Here is a 21901-nt window from a genome sequence, read left to right on the forward strand (position 1 = left end):
ACTCAACCTGCTCCTCCGCGGTGGGGCTGCTCCTGACCCCGACACTGCTGCACTGCGATACTGGCCCATGGACTCGCTGGTCCTCAGGCCAGTTCCTGGCCGCCGCTGTGTGTTTAACATCTCAGCTGTGCTCCCGTCCCCTTCCCCTCCCATGTCCTCCAGCCACCGATATTTCAGCAAGCCAGTTGAGCCGCTGCAGATTTCGAACAGACATTGGAAAACACAGAAAAGCAAGTCTGTGTGTGTCCCTGTGGGATTTAAACCTCAGCCCTGACTCCCTGCAGCATGCTCTGCTGTTCAGGGAAAAAAAATCCTTCACCTCTTTGCTGTTACCCCAGTGATTTAGCACGGGTTGGGATCCTACTCTCCTTCCCGTGCAGCCGTGGCTCCGGTGGAGCCTCCTCCTTCCACACTCCTGCTGCAGCAGAAGGAGCGAAAAAACAGGGGGAAGCCCAGGAGGATCCCTACTTGGCGTGAGCAGGAAAACACAACCAAAAAGTCACTTGGAAACAGCGGGACACGTCCCCTGGTAGTACAGTATGGAAATGCGATGCCTTTGTACAGCACAATGAAGGCCAAGGAGGGTTACACCAGCAGTGGAAACACACCCCTGCACAGAATGCCTGAGACGAGCCAAACGGGGTGCCAGGAGCCCCCCCGGCCGCCCCCAGCAGCCAGGCTGTCCCCAGACCACGCGGCTGCCCCCAATCCCCAAGCCGGGGCGAAGGGCTGCCTTGCTGGGTCGGGGTGCCGGGCACCAGCAGCAGCCGCGCCGGCTGGGCCGTCACCAGGAGCAGGTCCCGGTGGGCGGCCGGGACCTTTGTTTTCCCCGCATTGTCCCCCGTACCTATTCAGTCGTTAAATAAATCTGCTGTGCGGCGCGTCTGCAGCACGCTGATACGAGAGGCGGTCGGTGCTGTTGCTTGTGTTTGTACGGGTGAAAGGTTTTATATCTGCTGTTTGAAAGTTAAAGACAATGCAACAGTTTGGTAAATAAAGACGAGGTTTCTTGTTCTCTGTCGGCGAGGGACAGGGACCTTGGGCAGGTGATCCCCTGCCTGGAGCCAGTAAGAGCAGAGAGGGAGCGGGACGTCCCCAGGCATACGTGAGCAGTATCGGTTAAACGCCCATTGTTTTGCCTCTACCAGATTTACACCAAATCGACTGCGCGTGAGGCTGGTTCTGTGCTAGTGAACCAAAAGCAGCTCTGCCTGGCATCCTTTTGGCTGGGCACGGGGTCCCACCCCGGCTGCAGCCCGTCCTCTCCCCGTGCTGGGTGGCTGCGCGGGCTCTGCTGACGCAGGAATTGCCCTGCGCATTTTCCGCGTGAAACATCATCGCTATTTTAAAAGGCCCATCGGGAATGGCAGGGACTGCGGGCAGGAAAGCTCCCGCGTGAGGGGACGGCGATGAAACGCGCTGGAATAAATGGCTTCATTCAAAGCAGAGCTGAAAAACAGTACATTGATCCGATGGTTTCAAACGGCTTTTCAATAGCAGCGAACAGTGGCGTCCCACTGAGTTCAAAAGATGGTCTTGTCTGGGCTGAAACAAGGCCCTTTAAACATTGCCATCATTCAGGACATTTCAGACACACACACTCTTTTGCTGCCTCCCTCCCCCTCTCCCCTGTGGAAACTTCCCCATATAATTGATCTTTTCAGGAAAAGAGAATAACAGACTCAGGGTCCCATCCTCTGGCAGCGGGAGTCAATGGGAATTTGGCTAATGACTCCCCCGGGAGAGGAGCGAGCCTTCGATTTCCAATAGGGAAGCAGCTCAGTACTCCAGGAGACGGTTTAATACAGTGCCTGGACTGCGGCGGCTGACGAAGGGGATAAAACCCGTCCTCGGGCAGCGTGCACGGCTCTGCGCACCGCGCCAATGCCGGGCACCAGCACATGCTGGGACCCTTCCCCCGCGGAGCTTCTCCCACCCGGGGTAGGAGAGCTCCCCGTCCTCCAGAGCAGATGAGCCCAGGGCAGCGGGATGCCGAGCACAAGGGCAAGCCAAGCAGTTCAGGCCCTCAGAGAATTCATGTTTAGAAACAAACTCAATTTCCTTCTGTTCCTTTCCCAACGACACTTGTTTACAGCACACACCCCAGCCAGTGTTCGTCACACTTTTCTCATGTCCTCCACTGATATTCTCTGCAGAAAAGTCAAAGTCTTACCAGGAGCTGTGAAGGCTTTGCCATGGCTACATGTTCTCCCGCCACAGGTGGATGTCTCGCTGCTGCCCGCGGCACAGACCCACCGGCACTGCCGGCTCCGGGGGTCCTTGGCCCCCGCGTGGTAACTTCTCCTCTGCAGGAGATGCCCCCTCACACGATGTTACACCCATCATGCCACAAACTCTCTCCCAGGTTGAAAAACAGGTGATTTCACTAATGTTTCTATTGAAAGCAAGGAGATGACTTGGAGAGTAAAATGCCATCTAATCTGTGCCAAGAGATGCAGAAACATATTCCACTTTTTTCCTGGAAAAGTGTACAACAGTTATTTGATCAATACGCAAGATACTTCAGAGCTGGTGTGTTATGCTGGTGCCATACAGATAGGTGCTTTGCACAGCCAAATTTTGCTGCTTTTTACCGTGACAAAGGAATCGGGTTCATATGAATAAATCTGTAACTAGACCACACACGATTATTAGGCTTAATACCAATTGTTCCTCATTAATGTTTCAGAGGAGCGATTAGCATTTTGAGGCAAACAAGGTGTACTTAGTTAGCGGGACACGACCCAGCTGTCATTAAATTATATCTATGATTAATGATCTTCAGAGGCAGAGAGCTTAAAGTCTGGGCAATGGTGAACAGAAGGAGAGGGAGGGGAGGTCGCAGCCGGTGGCGGGACGGCCCCGGGGGGCACATCCCGCCTGGACCCACGGCTGCCAACAAGACCCAGACAGCTCGCACGAGTTAAAACAAAACAGGGGTCTGAGGACATTTCCTTAAAGCAAAGCGTATGGGGACAGTGCTAAAGGAGCCAGCCGGCCCAGCGTGGCTGCCTCCCGCGCTGACCATTGCTATGAACGCGGCCCCGAGAGCACCAGAGGCACCTTTGCCTCCAAGGCACCTTTGGCCACGCTGCTCAGACTCTTCTGGGCACCGCTATACTGATCTCAGCAGTACGGCACAGGCGCAACAGGACCGTCCCTAGGTGCCCAAGACCAAAATCACACTTTCACCCTTTTTATATCTTTATACCTATCCAGAGAGGCCAGCTGGGGAGCCGAGCACTGCTGTGTGTGCCTGGGCTGTCACGCTGCGCCTTCCTTCGTATGGCATTCCCAAACAGAAACCAGTGTCTGTCTTCACAGGTTTCGATAAAAACACTGAACTTCTTTGAAAAGCACCGTGCCATTTGGGCCATGCAGTTTTTGTCTTCTCTCCTCCTCCTGCACCTCCTATTCCCCTGCAAGATGACCCCCAGCTCCGTTTCAGCAGCCACCCCTTTGATGTGTAATTACTTTGGAGCAGTGCCTGTTGCTCATGCGTCACCTGTGACGGGATGTAAAGTAGCGCAGTCGGTCGGACGCTCTGAAGGCAGATGTGCCTCACCGACCGCCCAGGTCGGGATGGAGAGCCCGTCCGCTTCATAGCCAACAAGCACCATCGCTTGTGTCTGCAAGCACTCCAGCTTCTCATGAAATTGTATTATTTATAGAAAACCTTCTAACATACTCAGCAACTGAAGATTATTATCAAAAGCGGTTGAGGAAACACAGCGCAGAAGGTCATTTTATAGCTGAGGAACGTGTAAACAGCAGAGGCCAGGAATGAGTGTCATGAACAGACGTGGCCAATGGCTTGTGACAAACGTTAAAATATTTAGAGAAAAAAATGTTATTTTTGCTGCCAAATTTTAATTTAATTAGGGATTGTTTGGGTTTTGTTCTTTTTAATGCGGTTTGTTTATGGCTGTTCATTGAGAAGCATCATTGCCACGGCAACAGGCAGCAAATACACTTTGTAAGTGGCACAGGCAGCGCTGTGCCACCCGCAGACGTGTGTCACTCATGTGCCAAAGGAGGAGAAAGGGGATTAGTAACAGAAGAACAGTAAAAGGTCTCAGAACAAATTAGGATTGTAAGTCGTGAAAAGTTGTCTGTCTGTACTCACCAGAACACTTTCTTGGTCTTCCCCAACTTTTTCGTAATGCTCATACGTAAGCATTGAAAGAACAGAGGGAAAATTAAATGAAGCTGTGGGAAGAATGCCGAGTTCACCATCTGATTTTGATTTGGGGTATTTTTGTGGCAAAATCAGATTATTTTTTTCTTGCTGGACAGGCTTTGCAGACACTTAAAAGTAAAATGAAGATGCAACATTTGGCAAAAAATCCTCAACAGTGTCTGCCCAGTAAGTTTGCAATGGGAAAACAAGCTGAAAAATGCTGGGTTTTCCTCCTTCTTTTTGATTTGTGGGAGAGAGAACGTTATGTGCGCTATGAAAACACCAGAGGTGAAATAGCTTAACAGAAAAAAAAGGGAGGCATTGCAGGGATGGCTGAGAGAGCGGGCAGGGGGGCAGGAGGGGACGGTGATGGTGGTGACGGCAGCTGCGGAGCGTGCGGAGATGCTCTGTGCAGCACCCGCCGCTCCAGCCCAGCCATCCAAGTGACAAGGCTGAGGGATAATCTGATAATTTGTCCATCACGTGCAAGCGAGAGCTCCCGGGGGTGAGGTTCAGCCTTGGCATGCATTCAGGGACTTGACTCCGTCAAGCCTCTCCTGCTCTTGCCGGGGATGACATTGATAAGGGAAGGGGAAGGCATGGCTTTGGTAAGCACCCCCCAGTTTTACAGCGTTTCTCTGCGACGGGAACCCCGATACAAGCGATAAGAGGCAGCAGACAGGGTCAGAGTGACGGGCCGTCGCAAACGGTCGGGCAGCGTCTGCAGACAGGCGTTCCCCACCACCACGGGGAAGATGCCCCCTTCGCAGCCCCTGCCAGACCCCCCCTCTGCAGCAGGGCTGCAAGCCTGCCCTGCCCCATTGCAATGTTCCTGCAGGAAATTTCCCTTCTCCTGGGCTGGGACTGCCCTGCCCTGCCCTCAGGTAGTGCTGCTCTGGAGCTGGAACCTTTTGCCAAGAGTAACTTTTAACTTGCGATAGAACAAGATGCACAGTTTTAGTCTACTGAAATGCTAAAAATCTAAACTGAAAAAACCCACCAATCCTCAATTAAGTGCAGAGGCTTGGTTTATACCTTTTATTTCCTGACTGTGTTCCTATTGATCTCCCTGGTTTCCAGCTGCAGATTAGCATGGCACTGTACTGCCTTACACTTCTTTTGCTTTTAAGAGAGTGTTGCAGTTCACAGTATCATCCATTCAAACATGATGCGATACGCTCAGGGTCGTTCTCACTGCCATTGAAGTCAGGGGAAAATCTGCCACCGACTTCAGTGGATCAAAACCTTCATAACTAATTTATAGCTAATTACATTATTAATATTTGAGTTCCTTATAACACGTCCTAAATTGCAGCAGCTGTTTGCAGGGACACTGGCGGGACTGCTGCAGGACGCTGGGCTGGAGGCACAGCGCTCCCTCTGTCCCACAGCTGGCACAGGGGGAGGTGAGGGGTTTGCATTCGCATTGCACCACTTACATCGTGTGGGTTTGTTTAAAACCTGACCTCATCGTACGTTTCATTTCCTTTCTGAGGGCAACTGCCTGTCTTTGCCACCAAAACAGTATCCAGGCATGATGCTCTGCTCGTGAACGCACCCAAAACCGGCAAGCAAGCTCCCAAAGCTTGTGCTTCCAGGAGTTTTTATTCTATGCTGTCCCAACAGGCTGGAGGAGCCGCATGCCCGGCGAGGAGCTGGCGGAGAGGTGGGGATGGGGATGGGGAGGCCGGGCAACCCCTGTGCCGCGGTGGCATTGGGGTTTTCCTCTTGTCCCCAGGCCCAGGGAGGAAGCAAGAGAGGCGAGACTGGAAAAGGCAGAAGTGAACTTCGTGTGACTCAAACCAACATCCCGGCTGAAGACGACAGACCTCTCGCCGAGGCGCATGTGACATTCACAGCCCGGCGTGCAGAACGGCCATTACACGAAATCCTGGGAAGCAGGGCAGCCCCGGCTCCTTCCCAGAAGAGGAACCAGTCCCTGGCACAGCGGAGGCAGCCAGCTCGGCTCTGGCTGTCCTTTGGGAACCTCAGACCTCCGCACAAACACTAATTAACTCCACTTTGAACCCCCTGTGGGCACATATGCCTGGAGTTGCCCATGTGAAAGGGATGAGGGGTGGTACCCAGAGGGAGGCGACCCCGGGACGGGGCTCCTCGTTAACCTGGGGGCTCCGCTCCCATTTCCTCTCATCCTTCTGGTACGGCACAGCCTGCACAACGTCTTTTCATGAACAGAGCTGAGACTGAGAACGTGGCATACCTTGGACGCAACTCGTATCTATTATTTAAAACTGTCCTCCTCGCAGAATTAATTAACATCTCTTTTTTTGCCTCACTGCAGCAGATCTAGTAAGGCAACTGGCACTTTGACAGATGACTATGGATATTTTCCTATAGAGACATAACTTGGGGGGCATGGGTTCTCGTTTGCAAATTGTTTAATACAACCGTACCTGGCAGGCACCCAGAAAAGTGAAGGGTAGGAGGGTTCAAGCAGCAGGCACTGTGATCAGGATGAGAGGCTACCAAACGAGCCACCACCAGGACTGCGCACCGGTGTGGTTTGGCACTGTATCCTCACACGAGGCCAAAACGCAGCGTAAGCCCCGGCTGCTGGGGTGAAGTACCCGTGGGACAGGCTCCAGCTCCATCTCAGACCCCCCCTCTTGGCAGTCTCACTGAGCCCCTATGGCCACAGTTCTCTGTCCCAGACCCTAGCCCTCCCCAGGGCATTGCCCCCTCCCTTCGTCCCACAGGAAAGAGGCTGTAGAAGCGAAGTAAAGCAGAGATGCATTACAGCTGCCGGGCGCTCTCGGAGGCGGGCACAGCCCGACCGAACACCCAGAGCTGAGTGGAAGGTGGGACAGAGATGCCTGAGTTTCCCTGGTGTATGGTCAAGGCAACATAACCTGGCAGCTGTCTGTAACCAGCAGGCTGTCTGGGCAAGCGGAGCGTGAGCATCGGCTACCTGGGCTTCAGCCTTGCATGATGCACCCGAGACATTACCAACCCCGAGAAAACACGATTGAATGCGATGCTATTTCCACAAACAAGAAGGGAGCAGAGATCACTTGCAGCGCTGGGGGTGCGGCTGGGTTGGGGAGGGAGCAGGACTGTGGTACGTCATCACCACCATCACCGTCATCATCACCATCACCACCACCACCATTGCGGGGGGCTCGAGGTGTTCCCTGGCGATGCCCCTGCCGTACAGGGGAGCAGGGCACTGCCAGGCACGTGGGCTGAAGGACCCGGAGGCAGCGAAACGGGACTCACTCTGGGAGCGCAGGGTGGGACTGGGGAGGCAGAGGCATCCCTGCTGTCGCAGAGCACATGGGGCCTGCGGGATCCGGGGAATTACCTCGCTCTGGGGAAAAACAGAGACCAAGCCTGGCACCGAGGGGTGGGAGTCTCCACCACGGGACCAAAAGAGGGCTTGGGCCAGAGCGAGAGATGAGGGAACGAAACTCAGCCGAGCATCCAAGGAAAGGAGAACAGAGAGAGCAGAGCAGGCAGGTCCCCCCGGCAGTGTCCCCTTTCCTCCCACAGCGACCTGTGAGTGAGCTCAGTGCACCCCACTGAGGCGAAACCCCACCGGACCATGATGGCACCACGAGAAGGAGGGGAATAGCGGGAAATAGGCTGGAAATAAAAGCTTCCAGCCATCAGAGGAGCTGCCATGGAGCAGTGTAGCAGCGAACGTGCTACTGAAAGGCAACGAGGGAACAGCATTCCTACAGAGTCTTGAAGAAAATCCCGGTGGAAGCAGGAGATGCTCCCAGCTGGGAGTACCCCTGTGCCCTGCTACAGCTGTGTTGGGGATGGCGTTACCAGGAGCAGTCCAGCACAGGGGAAGGGATGACGACCAACAAAATCCCCCCTCTCTGTGTCCAGCTCTGAACCTCCTCCTGGTTTTGCCTCCAAGCAAACCAAAGCATTCACCGGCAGTCACGTTTCCAGCACCGACTTGTAGTGGTGCACATGCCAAAGCACTTGATAAACTTTACTGGCCATACTGTTCTGTAAAGGCATCACTGGTGGGACACATCCACGCAACACTGGGTAGTGGTAAGGCACAAGTCACCTCCTCCAGAGAGGGAATGGCCCATAATAAGTCACAGGAGACAGAATAAGATATGAAGGTCACTCACTTATGCATGGAAATAAATTATATTGTACCATCAACTAAGTTTCTTCAGCCAGTCATAAAGCAGAATACCGCTAAGTAATTTACTTGCAGATGACGGTTATAAAACACTCACACTCTAACAAATCAATGGGTGCCACACCACCCAAGCCCCCGAGCTGCACCTGCTGGTGATGAACGGGGAAGCCCCTGGCCCACACCGTCCCGACCTGCCCACTGCCTCCGAACGCCCCGGCCCTTGGACCTCTCCCTGTTGTTGAGTCCCTTCACTCTGCTTCTGTATGCCAAACTTTAAGTACTGAAAAAAATCATAACAGAAGTAAAAATTACCAGTTCTTGCCGACAGCAACTGACCATTTCTTGTACACAAGCCTGAGAAGTGATCGCTTATTTACAAGGTGCAGTTATAAGGTTGATGAGATTTTGTCACCCTCATCACCTCTTTCTTGCACAAGACATGGAAGATGATGCCAGAGAAAAACATCTGGTGACCACACTGCTGGGGAAAAACATTTGGTGACTGCACTGCTAGGCTCCACATTCCACAAAAAATGTGTAAAGCTCAGATCTAATCTCCAATCTCAAACTACCGCCAAAGTCTGCAGCCCAGCCAGGGCAGCCAGCACTAGTGCCTGCACACGAAATAAGACGTAAGTTCTTTAATGATGTCTTTCTCCTGACAAGCACAGAGAAATTTCATATCCGTAAGATACTTTCTTTCATAATAATGTTCAGGTGCCATTTTTTTCTTCTAGAAAACTGGATACCTCCACATTTCTGCTAAAAACAATAAATACTGATTGTTTTGTGAGGCAGTGGGTTGACAGGAGAGATACACAAAACAATACCTCCTTTAACATGTATATAGTTAACATACAGAAGGAAGCAGACCTATACTACATATTCTTAAAGAGAAGGTGATGCAAAGCAAAACCCACAAGTGTTAAAATAACAGGGCAGAGACTGCAGCAAGGTTACGTTGCTGAGAGGGTGGAAGCAGTCTCTAGAGTATAATAGGTTTTAAATTGGAGGCCTCTACTTAAAACCCACAGGAAATAAGAAGGGTCAAAAAGGCAAAAATTGCACAACTGTTATATTACTTTAAAAGACAATCTAATTTCTCCTTCAGAAATTGCTGCAGTTTTTTGGAAGATGTCTTTGACAAAAGATGTCATAATTCAGGTCCATTGCTGAATGAGAGACTGGCCAAGAACCCAGAGTTTTATTCAGCCGAAGTGTTTCTGCAAGCCTGCCGCAGAGCTGTGGCATTTCACAAAACTGATTCAGTCTAAATCGGGGCAGGGGGGTTGAACTGGGAAATACAAATTGCAACAGCAGAGACCCGCTCGAGGCTGGTGCTGGATGCTCTTACTCAGGAAATACGCAGAGCAAGGGCACACTGGGATGGATGGCACAGGAGCCCCAAGCTCTCCGCACCCACCCGTACCCGACCCACCACGGCGCGGGCAGGGTGGGCGCCTGCGGGCAGGACCAGCCCCGGGGCAGCAGAAGTCCTGCCAGCAGGCCCATGCTCAAACATTGCAAATCCTGCCAGCAGAAATTGCTGACCCACAGTGGAAAAAAAAGAAGCATCCCCTTCTGCTCATCCTCAGCCCACCCGGCTCACTTGGTCTGGGTTTTCCTCCTTAGTTTGTCACAGTGCACTGGAAAGATCACATCTGTCGTGGAAAGAGGAAGGTCTGCCAGCACCCGGAGCCCTCTCTCCACAGACGTGCTGCAAGCGAGCAGGCGGCAGCAGCGAAACCGTGCAAACACTTCTGTTTTCTCCCACTGCCGTGCCGCTGCAGGAGCTGGAGGGAAGCTGGGGAGAGGCTGGCGCGGCGGGGGGAAGCCCTCTGGCCGGGTGGTGGGGATGGCGGGGGCTGGCCACAGAGCAGCGGTACACGCACGGGGGGCTGGACAGTCACGCTGTGTTTGCTGCAGGGATGTGTTTGGGCAGCACCTTTCAACCTGTGACTTCTTACCAACCCCGTCTAGCAACCCAACCCAACCCAACCCCAACCCAACACAACACAACACAACCCCAAGCCAACACAACCTAACACAACCCCAAGCCAATGCCTCCCTACCACTCCTCCACGCAACAGCCCATCACGACGTGGTCTGGATTTTAGCCTATTTTTCTAAAAGCTGGAAAACCGTAAGAAGTACAAGGGACGATACAAATTAAATTTAATTCTCCTACATGCATTTTAGAAGTTTTCTGTTTTTCTGCCACCTGTAACGTTTAGTCTCTTGCTTAAAATATCTAATTCTACAAGTTTGTTGTTTGGTTTTTTTTAAAGAAGCTACACTCTCTAAATCTTTCCTTGTATTAGGGAAATATGGTCTGATACGACACTCCAGTTTTCACCAGGGCACATTCAGGCATAGTGTGAAGCTAATTTCTCGTTTTACTATTCTCTCTTTCCAGCTATCAAAGGAGTGGGGCAGATTCTCAAGACAGCTCAAGTTCTTACCAACCTCTCCCAGCAACGAAGATGTGCCAGCCACGACAGCAAGGTTCAGCTCTACTGTGCCCAAGTATTTGTCCATCCTCTGGAATAAAATAAAACCTCAGTAATGCAAATTTTCTGTAGACTGAAAAGACTTCTTTTACACTTGAAATACTATTTTATATCTCCATTTTTTCAGTAACTTATTAATTTGTGAGCTTAGCAGAACTATGCCCCGTGTCATGTGTCCCAATTGTATCCCATAAATGTTTAACACTACTGGAAAACAATAATTTTCTAACTCAAAAAACAGTGTTACAGAAATTAAACAATTGCTAAGTGACCACTGCGCTTTTTCATGAATCCCATCTACTTTATTAAACCGAGACAAGCCAAGATAGCCAATTACAATGCACTAAAATGTACCGTCAACCGACTGGGAAAGGCTATTATATTTTCAGCTTCCATGTAGTTCAATGAAAATTAGAGTTAAATGTGTATTTTGAATGCAATAGGTTATTACTAGGAAGTTAATCATACCGTTACTTTTTATTGTGGGTCGATATATAGAAGTTTAAAGGGACCCTAACTGAGAGGAATAAATGAGGCCAGCCCTCGCTGCTGCCCCTGACAGTGGGGTACCGTGCCGGGCTTAATGCACCCTCCTGAAGTCTCCTCAAATCGTGTCACTTGTAGAATTTGCACTTGACTTTTGCAAACATTAAATGTTCTTGTCGCTGAGAACTAATTAAGAAATCTGGACCACTATTGCTGAGCTAATTTTGTTCAGGTTGACTGCATGTTCAAATCTGACTCTAGATGCTCATCTAATGTATACTGTGACCAACTATTTCGGTTGGATTAAGGTAATTACCTAGCTCAACACTTTTCTGATACATTTTACAGTAATGGAATCCGAAGCTTTTATATGCTTCTCCATCTTCACTTTAGAGGATTGGGAGGGTGAAGCTGTGCTTGAGGATGGAAAAGCCAAAGCCTAGCTAATCACCAGCCTACAGGACAGCTCAGCTCAGCTTAGGCTCCCCAGTTCGGAAGGCAGCAAACCAAGTGCCGCGTTAAAAGGCTTTATTTTCACAGACCTCAGAAAGAGCCTCATCACTGGCGAGAGTGATGCGACCTGCTTCGGATCAGGGGAACCAGCAACTGTCTGATCGAGCAGGGCGGGTTGGGGGGTTTCACGGATCCACCGCGCCCTTCCCCAGCACCCAGTCCTTTACACCCCAGAACACTGCGGCAGAGGCAGGAGGCAAGTGGGGACACAGAGTCCTGGACCAGGTTCGTGGTTCCTGGTGCATTAAGTCCTCCCCTCGCTGTGGCAGGCTGCTGCCCAAAGCATCAGGCTCATCTCGTGGGCAGAGAGCTGCCGGGATACATGGCCAGCGTGCCGCATCCAACTAAGCAGAAGCCAACCCCTAAAAAAGTGCCCTTGCTCTGGGCATCTTAAAGATGCTGAGACCACAAAGGAAAAGCTCCATAGTTCTGTAACACATCTGACGTGCAATGAGCTCCGCGTGAGTGGAGGACCCAGGCCTGTGGCCAGAGGTGGTACCTTCCACGCGACAACAGCTCGTGTCCTTCAGACACAGCATCCTTCACCCATTTACCACGATCGCATCTCCGAGACCGCAGTCCTACGACTGCTCACCATGTTAGCCCCCGTGGTGAGACACAGGGATACACCATATGGAACGAGGTAGGGAGACGGGATTTTCCACCGCACCAAAACACAGGCAGTTAATAGGCAGTAAATTATCATAACTAAACCAAACGACCAACCATTTCAGAGGGCAGCAGTGAACAAACACACGTGTGGCGTGTGAGACACTGGTGTGTCCTCTACACAAGACTCCCCTCTGAAGGAAAAGGTCATCACAGCTTTGCCCCCACCTTGGCGGAGGAGGGTGGCCAAAAGGGCAGGAGGGAGGTCCATTCCAAAGGGCGTGGAATGGGATGGCAGATCGTGACCTGGGGAAAAGGGGAAGGCTCCCTGGTGCCAAACCCGGCGTGAGGGCAGTGGTGGCTGCCTGCACGCGGCTGGAGGAAGGACTCATCCCAGGAAGACCCCAAGGATGCGGCCGTGGCGTGGCCCAACCTACGCCATGACTGGTCCGCAGAAAGTTCCAGGGTTAACCTTGCCTGCTAACAAAAAGATTAAAAAATAGAAAAGCTGTCTTTCATGAACTACTGTTCAAAGGGTTGGAATTTCTTCCCAAGAGCATTTAACCTGGGAGGCGCAGAGCCACCACGCCATGACTTCCACCGTTTTCTCACTTACGGATGGACAGCTACCTCGGAGCCTTACAGCAGCCTGCTCCAAACCAGTACAACGTGGGCTGCAATGCAGGTCTCTTACTGGGGAGAAGCAGGTAGGACATGGTGGCCCTCTCCTTGCTTCACAGGAGAAGAGATGTCCGCGTAACAGGGAAAGCAGTGGGATTGCTGAGGCAATGACAGTGTTTTGAATTTGTGGACTTCCTACATGCCTTGTTTCCATAAAACGTCCAATCTTTTCCTCTTTGTTCTGCTGAAGTGTTTTATTTCCACCTATTTAATGGTTTGCAGAGTTATGTCAGAGCCTAGGCGTGTCTCTATTTTGTGCACAACATAGGATATTGTTCAATAATTTGGGAAGGGAAGGATGGTCAAAGTATATAGGCATTTTTTAAGCAACAGTATCAGATTACCTTTATTGTACATTATAACTCTGCATTACAACCATGCTGAAGACCCCATAGCTATTTCTAGTTAAATTAGACGCTGTGCCAAGAACAGAGCTTTCTCCAAGAAGGTTTTAAAGCTCAGGATTGAACATCTTGACGTACATCTCACACGCTCTTTGAGACCTCCTGTCACTTACAAAATAATCTCCCTCCCATAAGCTACTTTTGTAGTCAATACTAACCACAACACTTCAAGAAAAAAGGGTTTAAGTGAAAATTGTGAAAATAGATATGGACTTACTTTTCATAATGTCATGGTAACGAGGAACAATGGAAATCTGCCAGTTTTTATTTTCTTGTGTCTTCTGGGTCTTCATAACAAAAGATGCTGCTGGTGGGGAATGTCACGCATTCATGCTGATGTGGCTCTAGATGACTAGCAGAAAGGTTACTGGTGTGGCCTGAAAGCCAGGAGTTGTCCCTTCTTTCTGCAACCAACTGCTTTGTGTCCTGGGCTGTGTGGAAATGCACACAGCAGCATTAGACCATAGATCCAGTCGGCATCCTCTGCCTCCTCCACTGGTTGCTGCTGCCAGTGCAGCCTTGGATACAAGTTTGGAGTTACCTCTTTTTTTTCCTGGTTTCCTCAGTCACTGGGAGTTTTCAAAACACAAAAAGATACCACACTTCCCAAACCTTCACAAAGGTAAAGGTAAACAAGCAAACTTTGGTAAGATAATTAAACGATGCTTGCTATTTCAAAAATACAAAGTGATCCCACCCTTCCCGAAATAAGGCACTTACATTCTTCAAGGCATTAGGCAGAAATTCATCTACGAACTAGGTATGCAAAGACCTTGCACACAGTCAGCTCAGGTGTTCTCACCTACTGACACAGCCCATAGGGAGAGCACAACACCTCTGAAAATGCTCTCATGCAAAAGGTGTGATTTCATTAATCGGTAAGAAATCTTCCCATCAAAAGAGCTGGCCTGGATATTTTGATCTGCAATTTAACAAGGCATCGATGGCATTGCATTGCATAAGCCTGGTAAAGAAGATACGGAAAACATCTCCTCCGCACACGGAGGTCAGCTGGGGACCGTGGCAGGACGCGAGAGGCACAGCCTGTCCCTCACCCTTGCCAGACGTATCCCTTCACGAACAGGTAGAGATGGGGTGACAGAGGGAAACTCCCTTAAAATACTGTAATGTCCTCAGTGCCCTAGAACGGCTTTTGGCTATTTTTTACAACTCAAACCACCAAGAGAGATGAAAGCAATCCCACACATTTGGGAGACAGCAAGCAGCAGCCTCGAGAGCTGCTGCTGCCCTTCCACCTGCTCCAAGGGAGACTGCCTCCAGACCCGGCTTGGCGGGTACGGCAGCAACCGGAGGGTTCACATGCTGGGCTGCCAGCAGCCAGCGGCTTTCCTTGCTTCCAGCGGAGCTCCCCAGCCCTCACCTGCTCTGGCCTTGCCCCCCCAACAGCCGATCCCACGTCAGACCCAGCTTGGTACAACCTCCGCGGCACAGGAAGGTGACAGAAGACCCAAGGAAGCCCATATCATTACAGCTTTATCACTAATGGTTATTTTCCTGGACAGACATGGAGCTGGAAAAGTGTAAGATGGAGAATATCTTGTGAAAATTGCTGAAGAAAGGAAAGTCATCAGAAGCAAGAATCCAAATGCAAATTAAGCCGCTAATAGTGAAATGCAACAGATCTCTCTTGGAAGTGAAGACCTTTGCTCTGTTGAAGAGAGACAGAAGGGCGGCCACAGGACCCTTCCATGCTCCACAGCCAACACGCTCAATCAGATGAACTTGGCCTTCACTCCCCTTCAGACCTCACCCTCCCTGTCAAGCCGCTAACAAGTGCCATTTATGATGGTTCTTTCTGGGATGTGGTTGCCTCTACCTCGGGAAATTGGATTGAGCTTATTCCTCATACGCCACAAATTGGGCAATAACTTTCAGTCACTACCCACGGACTAGACTTGAGTCAGCCAACTAGAACTGAAAGGTCTTCTAAAGCCTATTACCAGCCTCCTGAAATATCCAGTCTCTAAACAGACTTAGCACATGAGACACAGGAGTGCCAATATTTATTAGGTGCTCACGCTGTTTTCCCCGATCAATTTTAGCCATGACCCGAGACGTGGTGTGCAGCAATGCAAAGCACAAGCAGCCAGAACAACACTGTCTTTGCTGAGGTTTATTTGCTGAATTGTGGTCCTATATAGCAGATCTTCAACTCTTATAACTTCCTTCATGTCCATCATCTCCAGCAGCACTGCAGCAGGTCTCCAGGAAGGATCTCCCCCCCAGCACACTTGGGTCTCTGGTCCTGGCTTGCACAGACACGATGGGCAGCGCTCATGGGAAACGCACGCCAGAGGGTCTCGGGCAGGAGCTGGCAGTGCTCACACTGACATGACCATGGGTGTTTCTCAGCCCACATTAGATGTCCCACTAAAACCTAATTTTAAAAAAATTTATTACAAAATACAGACCGGCATGGATTCTGAAAGAAATCTGACCACCCACAAGAGAACAGGAGCCCTTGAGCATTATAGCACGAGAGGATGATCAATAAAGAGTGAAAACCAGGCAGGCTGGACCCTGTTGCTTTGTCTTCACGCAGCCATTACCCAGAGGAGGGACATCTTGCAAATTCATCACTTTTCTTCAATTTTTTTTTCTTTCTGTCATTCTATGATTAGAGAGAGGATGCAACTACAATTGAGCCCTTTGGTAGAATTTACTTCAGTGATTAAAATAACTGCATGGAATTAGCACAATTCGAACATTATTTTTTATCTTGAGTGGCAGAAAATCATTGCTCCTGGGATAATTCTTAACCTAACAGAATGACCTCTATGAAATAGATCCAAAAGTTTTATGATTTTTTGCCTTCATGCTAATTTAATGTAGTCCAATTGTTTAATCTTAAAACGAACACATTCCAAATAAAGTAACACAGTTTACAACAAGACACTGTAGGAAATAATTAGGTTGCAAGTTCTGGAGGCTTTAATATGGTTGAAATTATATAACTATCTTCACATTCCCTGTATGGTCCTATTAAATGCAGTAGGCATTGATGTCGCTAGCTGTCAGGAAGCAAAATGAAAAATAGTTTTAATAGCTGCTCTTTGACCTGTTTTATATTTTATGTCAATTATAACAGCGCACAACCATGCATAATTATGAAGCATAGATGCATTAAAATGTACACATAATTTGTGTTCTTATGGCAACCACTGCATTAGGATCTAGAAAACAAACTGATGACTTCCTATTGTTAAGTCGTCTTAATATCAAATATGCAAGAGTTTTGTCTGCCTACTCGCTTTGTGTAATTTAAAAAAAAAAAATCTGAGAGACAAACAAGAATCAGCATGTAAGTGTACATCTGCCATCTGTACTGAGTCTCCAAGTACAGGGAACAGCGTTCGCCACAACTGCAGAATTAACACAGCCTTGCATGCAAACATTCAGGCCTGAGTTTTTAAATGATCTCTTTCATTCACCAAAGAAGTTATTTGCTGGTTCACAGAAGATCCACAACAGTGCTTTGGCTTCATTTGGGTCTTAAGCAGGAGCAACTGTTCCTCTGGTTTCAAATGGGGACAGTCATCCTATTTTCTGAAGCAAGTTGATAAAGATGAAAATGTCATCTAGGACCTAAAAAAATTTTGCACACTAAACCGAAAGTGCACAGGTAAGTCCCTGAGTTTAAAGGTGACTGTTTAAAAAACAGTCCTCAGATCTTGCTCCCAACACAGAAGATACTTGTATGTAAAGCAGGAAATGTGGACGTGTTCACACCACAAAAAAAAATCATCGTATAGCGTTCCCGCAGAGATGCTCTGAAGTGAAGGAATCTGCATCTTCTGCAGTGTGCTCCAGGATGCCACCAATAACTGCAACACAAGCAAGTATTTTCACGTCCTTTGAGGTGCTATTAGTGAAGATGATGAGATCACGGGTTTATTTCTCTGCTTCAGGAGGCATCTGAACCACCTCAGGGAACACACTTCCTACCTGAAGCGTTTCCTTTCGCCCCACAGTCCGCACCGTTGCTGGGGCTGCCTCCCCCCTGCCCCTTCTCCTCCCCTGCCCCAGGATGGTGACGAAGCTCACACTTCGACTGCAGATCTTACTGACGCTTCCAAGCGCTCCCGTTTCCAGTGCTGGCATACATCACCCCCTGGCTTCTGTCGTAAAGGCAAGTTCACGGAGTGTGTTTTAAAAAAACGAAACCTGTGAAATCCGGAAAATTCATCCTCTGCGAAATCGAGATGTGCCGTATTTTAACTGGGATCTTTCTTATTGAAGTCATCTGCTCGTTTCACCATCTGCAGAAGGTTGCAGGAACAGACAGGGCACTGTGACGCTGGTGCCAGTATGGGAACATCCCCTGATACACTCTGCGTTTGCAGGAAGCCCAGCTGAAGAACAGAGAAATGCAAAATGCACCCGTAAGTGCATGCAAACACCTGCGTTGCAGCTGGCTGTCTTGCCTGGCTCCACCGCTGGCCTGGACGTCGGGGTCCTGCCTGGGAGGACCCATGCACGTGGCCTCACTGCTTTATTGGCGTCAATTCAGTGTCCAAGGAGGAGGATTTAAAGAAACCACCAGAAACCCTACGCATGCTGCAGACCTTCCCTGAACACGGATCGATGAGCCCACGCGCATAGAGCAGAGCTGGCGCACAGCACTGCGGGTTTACTTAGCACATTTAAGCCCAAACCGCAGCCCCGTTATTTGAAGAAAAGTTGGCAGATCAAACATCTTATACATCGATTCTTTAATAATGTATCCTTGTGCTCCGCATAACAAATCCCTGCCTTTCTGAAAGGATGTGTGCAATTTCATGGAAAATCATGTCTCGCACAGAGTCCCTGAGGACAATTTTTGGTGGCATCTATAGGTATCTTCCCATTTTAATCTATTTTAGAATACTAGCTACAGAACCCCGGTGGTTTCATTCATACTAAAAATATACCTGCAAGGTACAACTATTACATTTTGCTTAACATTCAAGACAGGTCAGCTGTGTTGGACACCACTTCCCAGCAGGAGGAAGGAGCGCTTCCTAGGAAGGGGAACAAGAGAAGGGCAGCAGTTTAAGTTCTCGACAGAGCTGCTGCTTTGCACGGAGCCATCAGGGCTGGCAGAGCACCAGGGCACGAGCAATCCCTTCCGTCCCAGCGTGCGCTGAAGCTCGCACCTCTCGACGCGCAGGCGGGCTCTCCGTGTGGTTCCCGCGTGCCTCGGAGGCTGGCGAGGCAGGGTTACCCACCCCGCGCGGTGCTCCGTGATGAGCTGTGGGGCCACAATGCAGTTTAGAGCTAATAGTTTTTTTCTGAGGACACTTTAGCCCTTTGAATTAAGGCTTAGCTCAGATCTCACAAAAGCCAGGGTCCTCCCTCCCCAGCACAAAGGATCCCTTGGCTGAAGGTCTGCTGAAAGCGTATGCCTGTGCTGGCATGTAGGCTTCTCGCAGGGCAGAGGAGGGAATGCTGCATCGCATAGCTCTGCTAAAAGCCAAAACTTCAGTCAAAGCAGAACTGAGACAACCAGCGGAGCGCCAAGATTTTGCTCGAGCTGCTTAATCTTTATCCAGCACGCTTACTGCTTGCTGCCGGTTGGAGCGGCTCCCCTGACTCAACTCCGTGCGGTGTAGGGGATTCATTCCTACCGCAGCTGGCCTTTTCCCTGGAACGGCAAGCAGTGTACCTAAAACCAAAATACTTTCCTTTAAGAATACGCCAAGACTCAAGGGATTGCAAAACTGAGGGAAATGTGTTACGTGACCTACTCGTGTGGTTATTTCTACCCCAAAACAGGCACAATTACATTACAAGGGCAGAATACAGCGTCCTCCACCTGACCAAAGCCCCCCCCAGACCACCTCCCACAAAGCCAAGTGCAAATATGCCCAACAGCTTACTCAGGATGTGCCGTCACATCCATGGCTGCTGAAGCCATCCTTCTGGAGACAGACCACATACAAAGACCAAGCGATGAGCACAGATCTCCGCAGAATGGAGACCTTCTCCCTTCTTACCCAAGCACGGTCCTGAGCAAAGCCACAGACTCTATGTGCCATTTCCAAACAATAAAGGTCTGTAAAAAAAAAAAAATCACCTCCCAGCAATACTCTGCTGGTTGAGCAGAGCATTGTCCTGATAGCACCTCAGCATTTGTTCCGGCTCACTAATTTCTCTAATGGTATTTCTTTACAAAAATGTGTATTTCAGAGTCTGGCAGAAGTTTTACTTGGTAGAATTTCAAATAGAACATGACCTGCAATCTGGTTTCCACTTGCCTACGTATTTTCTTCATCATAAAGCTGGTTAATATAGTATCTTGGAGAACTACAACTTGCAAACTCTCATTTTATTACGTCCCCGGTCGTTCCTCAGCCACGTGCATGGGCTGAGGCGGTTCAGACCTGCGGTATTGCTACAGGATACAGAGCTTGAGCTCGATCCCACGAGCTGCAGAAGGATCCACGACGTTCACTCCCAGCAGCCACCAATGTATTTTCCCCAGGTCTTTGTATGGGCCTCCTAGCTCTTTCAAGTAATCTCACAGTTGGAAAATGCCATCTTCAACAGAAGGAACTTGCCTCTAACAACTCGAGACATGAAAGAGCTTTCAGCAGAAGGGCAGCTTAGGTTTTGGGGTTTTTGTTTGTTTTGGTTCTTTTAATAAGAAGGAAAAGGCACTGATTTAGGGATTTCCCTTAGATTTGCTCTGGTTTACACTCAAATATAACTAAGCAATTTAAAAAATAAAAATAAAACTGAACTCTCTAGGCAGCCACCAACAGACACAAACCACCACTACAGACCTGTAACACTTTGTAACTTTAACTCTGCATTTCTCTGACTTCTCCTGCCTGGAGCCCCCAACTGCAAATAAAAGCAGCACTGGAAACACAGGTACTGGACTTGTACTGACAATAACTAGATTCCTAACAAAACCACGGCAGGTGATGTGGCCAAACTTACATTTCTGCCATCAGGCACCAAGCTGGGGAGTTCTTGGGGTGGGGGGAGACAACACTGACACAGACCCTCTGCACCAGACTTCACCCAAGCAACCCAAGTGAATTGCTGAAACATTTTTTTTTGCTTAGATAACATTTTAAAAGCGGCTTCCCTGTTCTGTTTCATACAGTTTAGGAAATTTAGGAATATTACCTCTAGGAAAGAGGACAACCAGGGAAACAGGCCAGTGATTGTAGTTAGCAATCAACACTCGTGGTGAATGAACTTGGATGAAGATTTCTAGAATGCTCTAAAGTAAACCTAGAAGAAAACTTCTCAGCCCCATTTAATTTACACTGCATATACAGCTCGTAAAGATAGGTTAAAGTTGCACTTCTCCCTCTTCAATTACTTCTCAAGCTGATTCTGAAGATTTGCACAAAATTGACATCCTGCCTGAAATAGGAAAACTGAAAAATAACTGTTTCCTTTTCCCCACTCTCTGAAGTGAACAGTCATTCAGTTATTTATGTACAATTCCTCACTCTTGATCTTAAAACATCATCTGTTACCTTCGCGCTAGGCTTTACCATGATCCAGACATGAATTTGGGTAATGCTGTAGGTAGTTATGAATTGAACGAGCACTTGAATAAGTTTTACCCCTCAGGGGCTGGCACACAGGCAGGCGCACACCCCACACACACTTCTGGTCAACAAGCGAGAGGAAACATCAGCAGTACGAGGTGGAAGAAGTACCTGGCCACACAACTGACATTAATGCTGATTTTACCTGGTTTTGCTATGAACAGTGTTGCCCAGCACTTAGCTCACTAAGCCTTAAGAGTGAACTCTCAGAGTAAAAACCTCTGGGGAACGAGGATCATCAGATCCCCCAGAAAGCAAGCGTTTTACTGGCTTTCCTCATCTTACGACCAGCTTCTTGCATAAAAACCCGGTGGAGACCGAGGAGATAAGTGAGGAGCTTCAGCAAGTCACCAAGGCAGCTGCTGTCAGGGATTTTACAGGAATTTGGAGTTTGTTGCTGCAGCAGCGGAGGAAGAACTTCCCTGGGTTATTTACTTGAAGCAATACTTTTGCTCTGTTGGAAGCTTTGATTTCAGCTCTCCCCACCCCACACTGTTAAATTGTCACACACGCTTGTAAACAGGAGGCTCCGCCGGTTCCCTCAGAGTGGTTTGAGCAAACTAACATCATAACAAGAGTGTTTATGGAAAAATGCTTAAGCGCTGAAGCAGAAAGGGCTTAGCACTGATCAGACCTCTCTTCCACCTTTATTCTTCACTATCCACATTGAAATGCAAATATCAGTGCAGGGTTTCCACCAGCGTGCCACTCACAAATTGAAAAGCAGTTTTTATCTATGCAAATGTAAGCATGGTAATTGAAGTTAATCAATCAATGCTAGCTTTCACTAAAACCTTGAACATGATTGAATAAAGTAATTA

The 21901-nt window shown here is 49.1% G+C and overlaps 1 protein-coding gene across 9 annotated transcripts in view; it reads right to left on the reverse strand.

The window, feature by feature from the left end:
* The window catches only part of GPD2 (glycerol-3-phosphate dehydrogenase 2), a 143201-nt gene that overhangs the window by 50520 nt on the left and 70780 nt on the right, over positions 1-21901 (reverse strand). For 3 of the 9 annotated variants that reach the window (XM_069780607.1, XM_069780608.1, XM_069780609.1), the window contains exon 17: positions 15522-15907. The exons of 3 other annotated variants lie outside the window; for them this stretch is intronic. In XM_069780607.1, the coding sequence (XP_069636708.1) occupies positions 15707-15907 (201 nt within the window). In that variant the 3' untranslated portion in view covers positions 15522-15706. Of the gene's footprint in view, positions 1-10768; positions 10848-13446; positions 13941-15521; positions 15908-17543; positions 17883-21901 lie in introns of those variants that run through there. 3 more of the 9 variants (XM_069780612.1, XM_069780614.1, XM_069780610.1) reach the window with 3 other exon arrangements.

The sequence above is a fragment of the Haliaeetus albicilla genome, chromosome 4, assembly GCF_947461875.1.
Source record: "Haliaeetus albicilla chromosome 4, bHalAlb1.1, whole genome shotgun sequence".
In the NCBI taxonomy this organism is placed as follows: Eukaryota; Metazoa; Chordata; class Aves; order Accipitriformes; family Accipitridae; genus Haliaeetus; species Haliaeetus albicilla.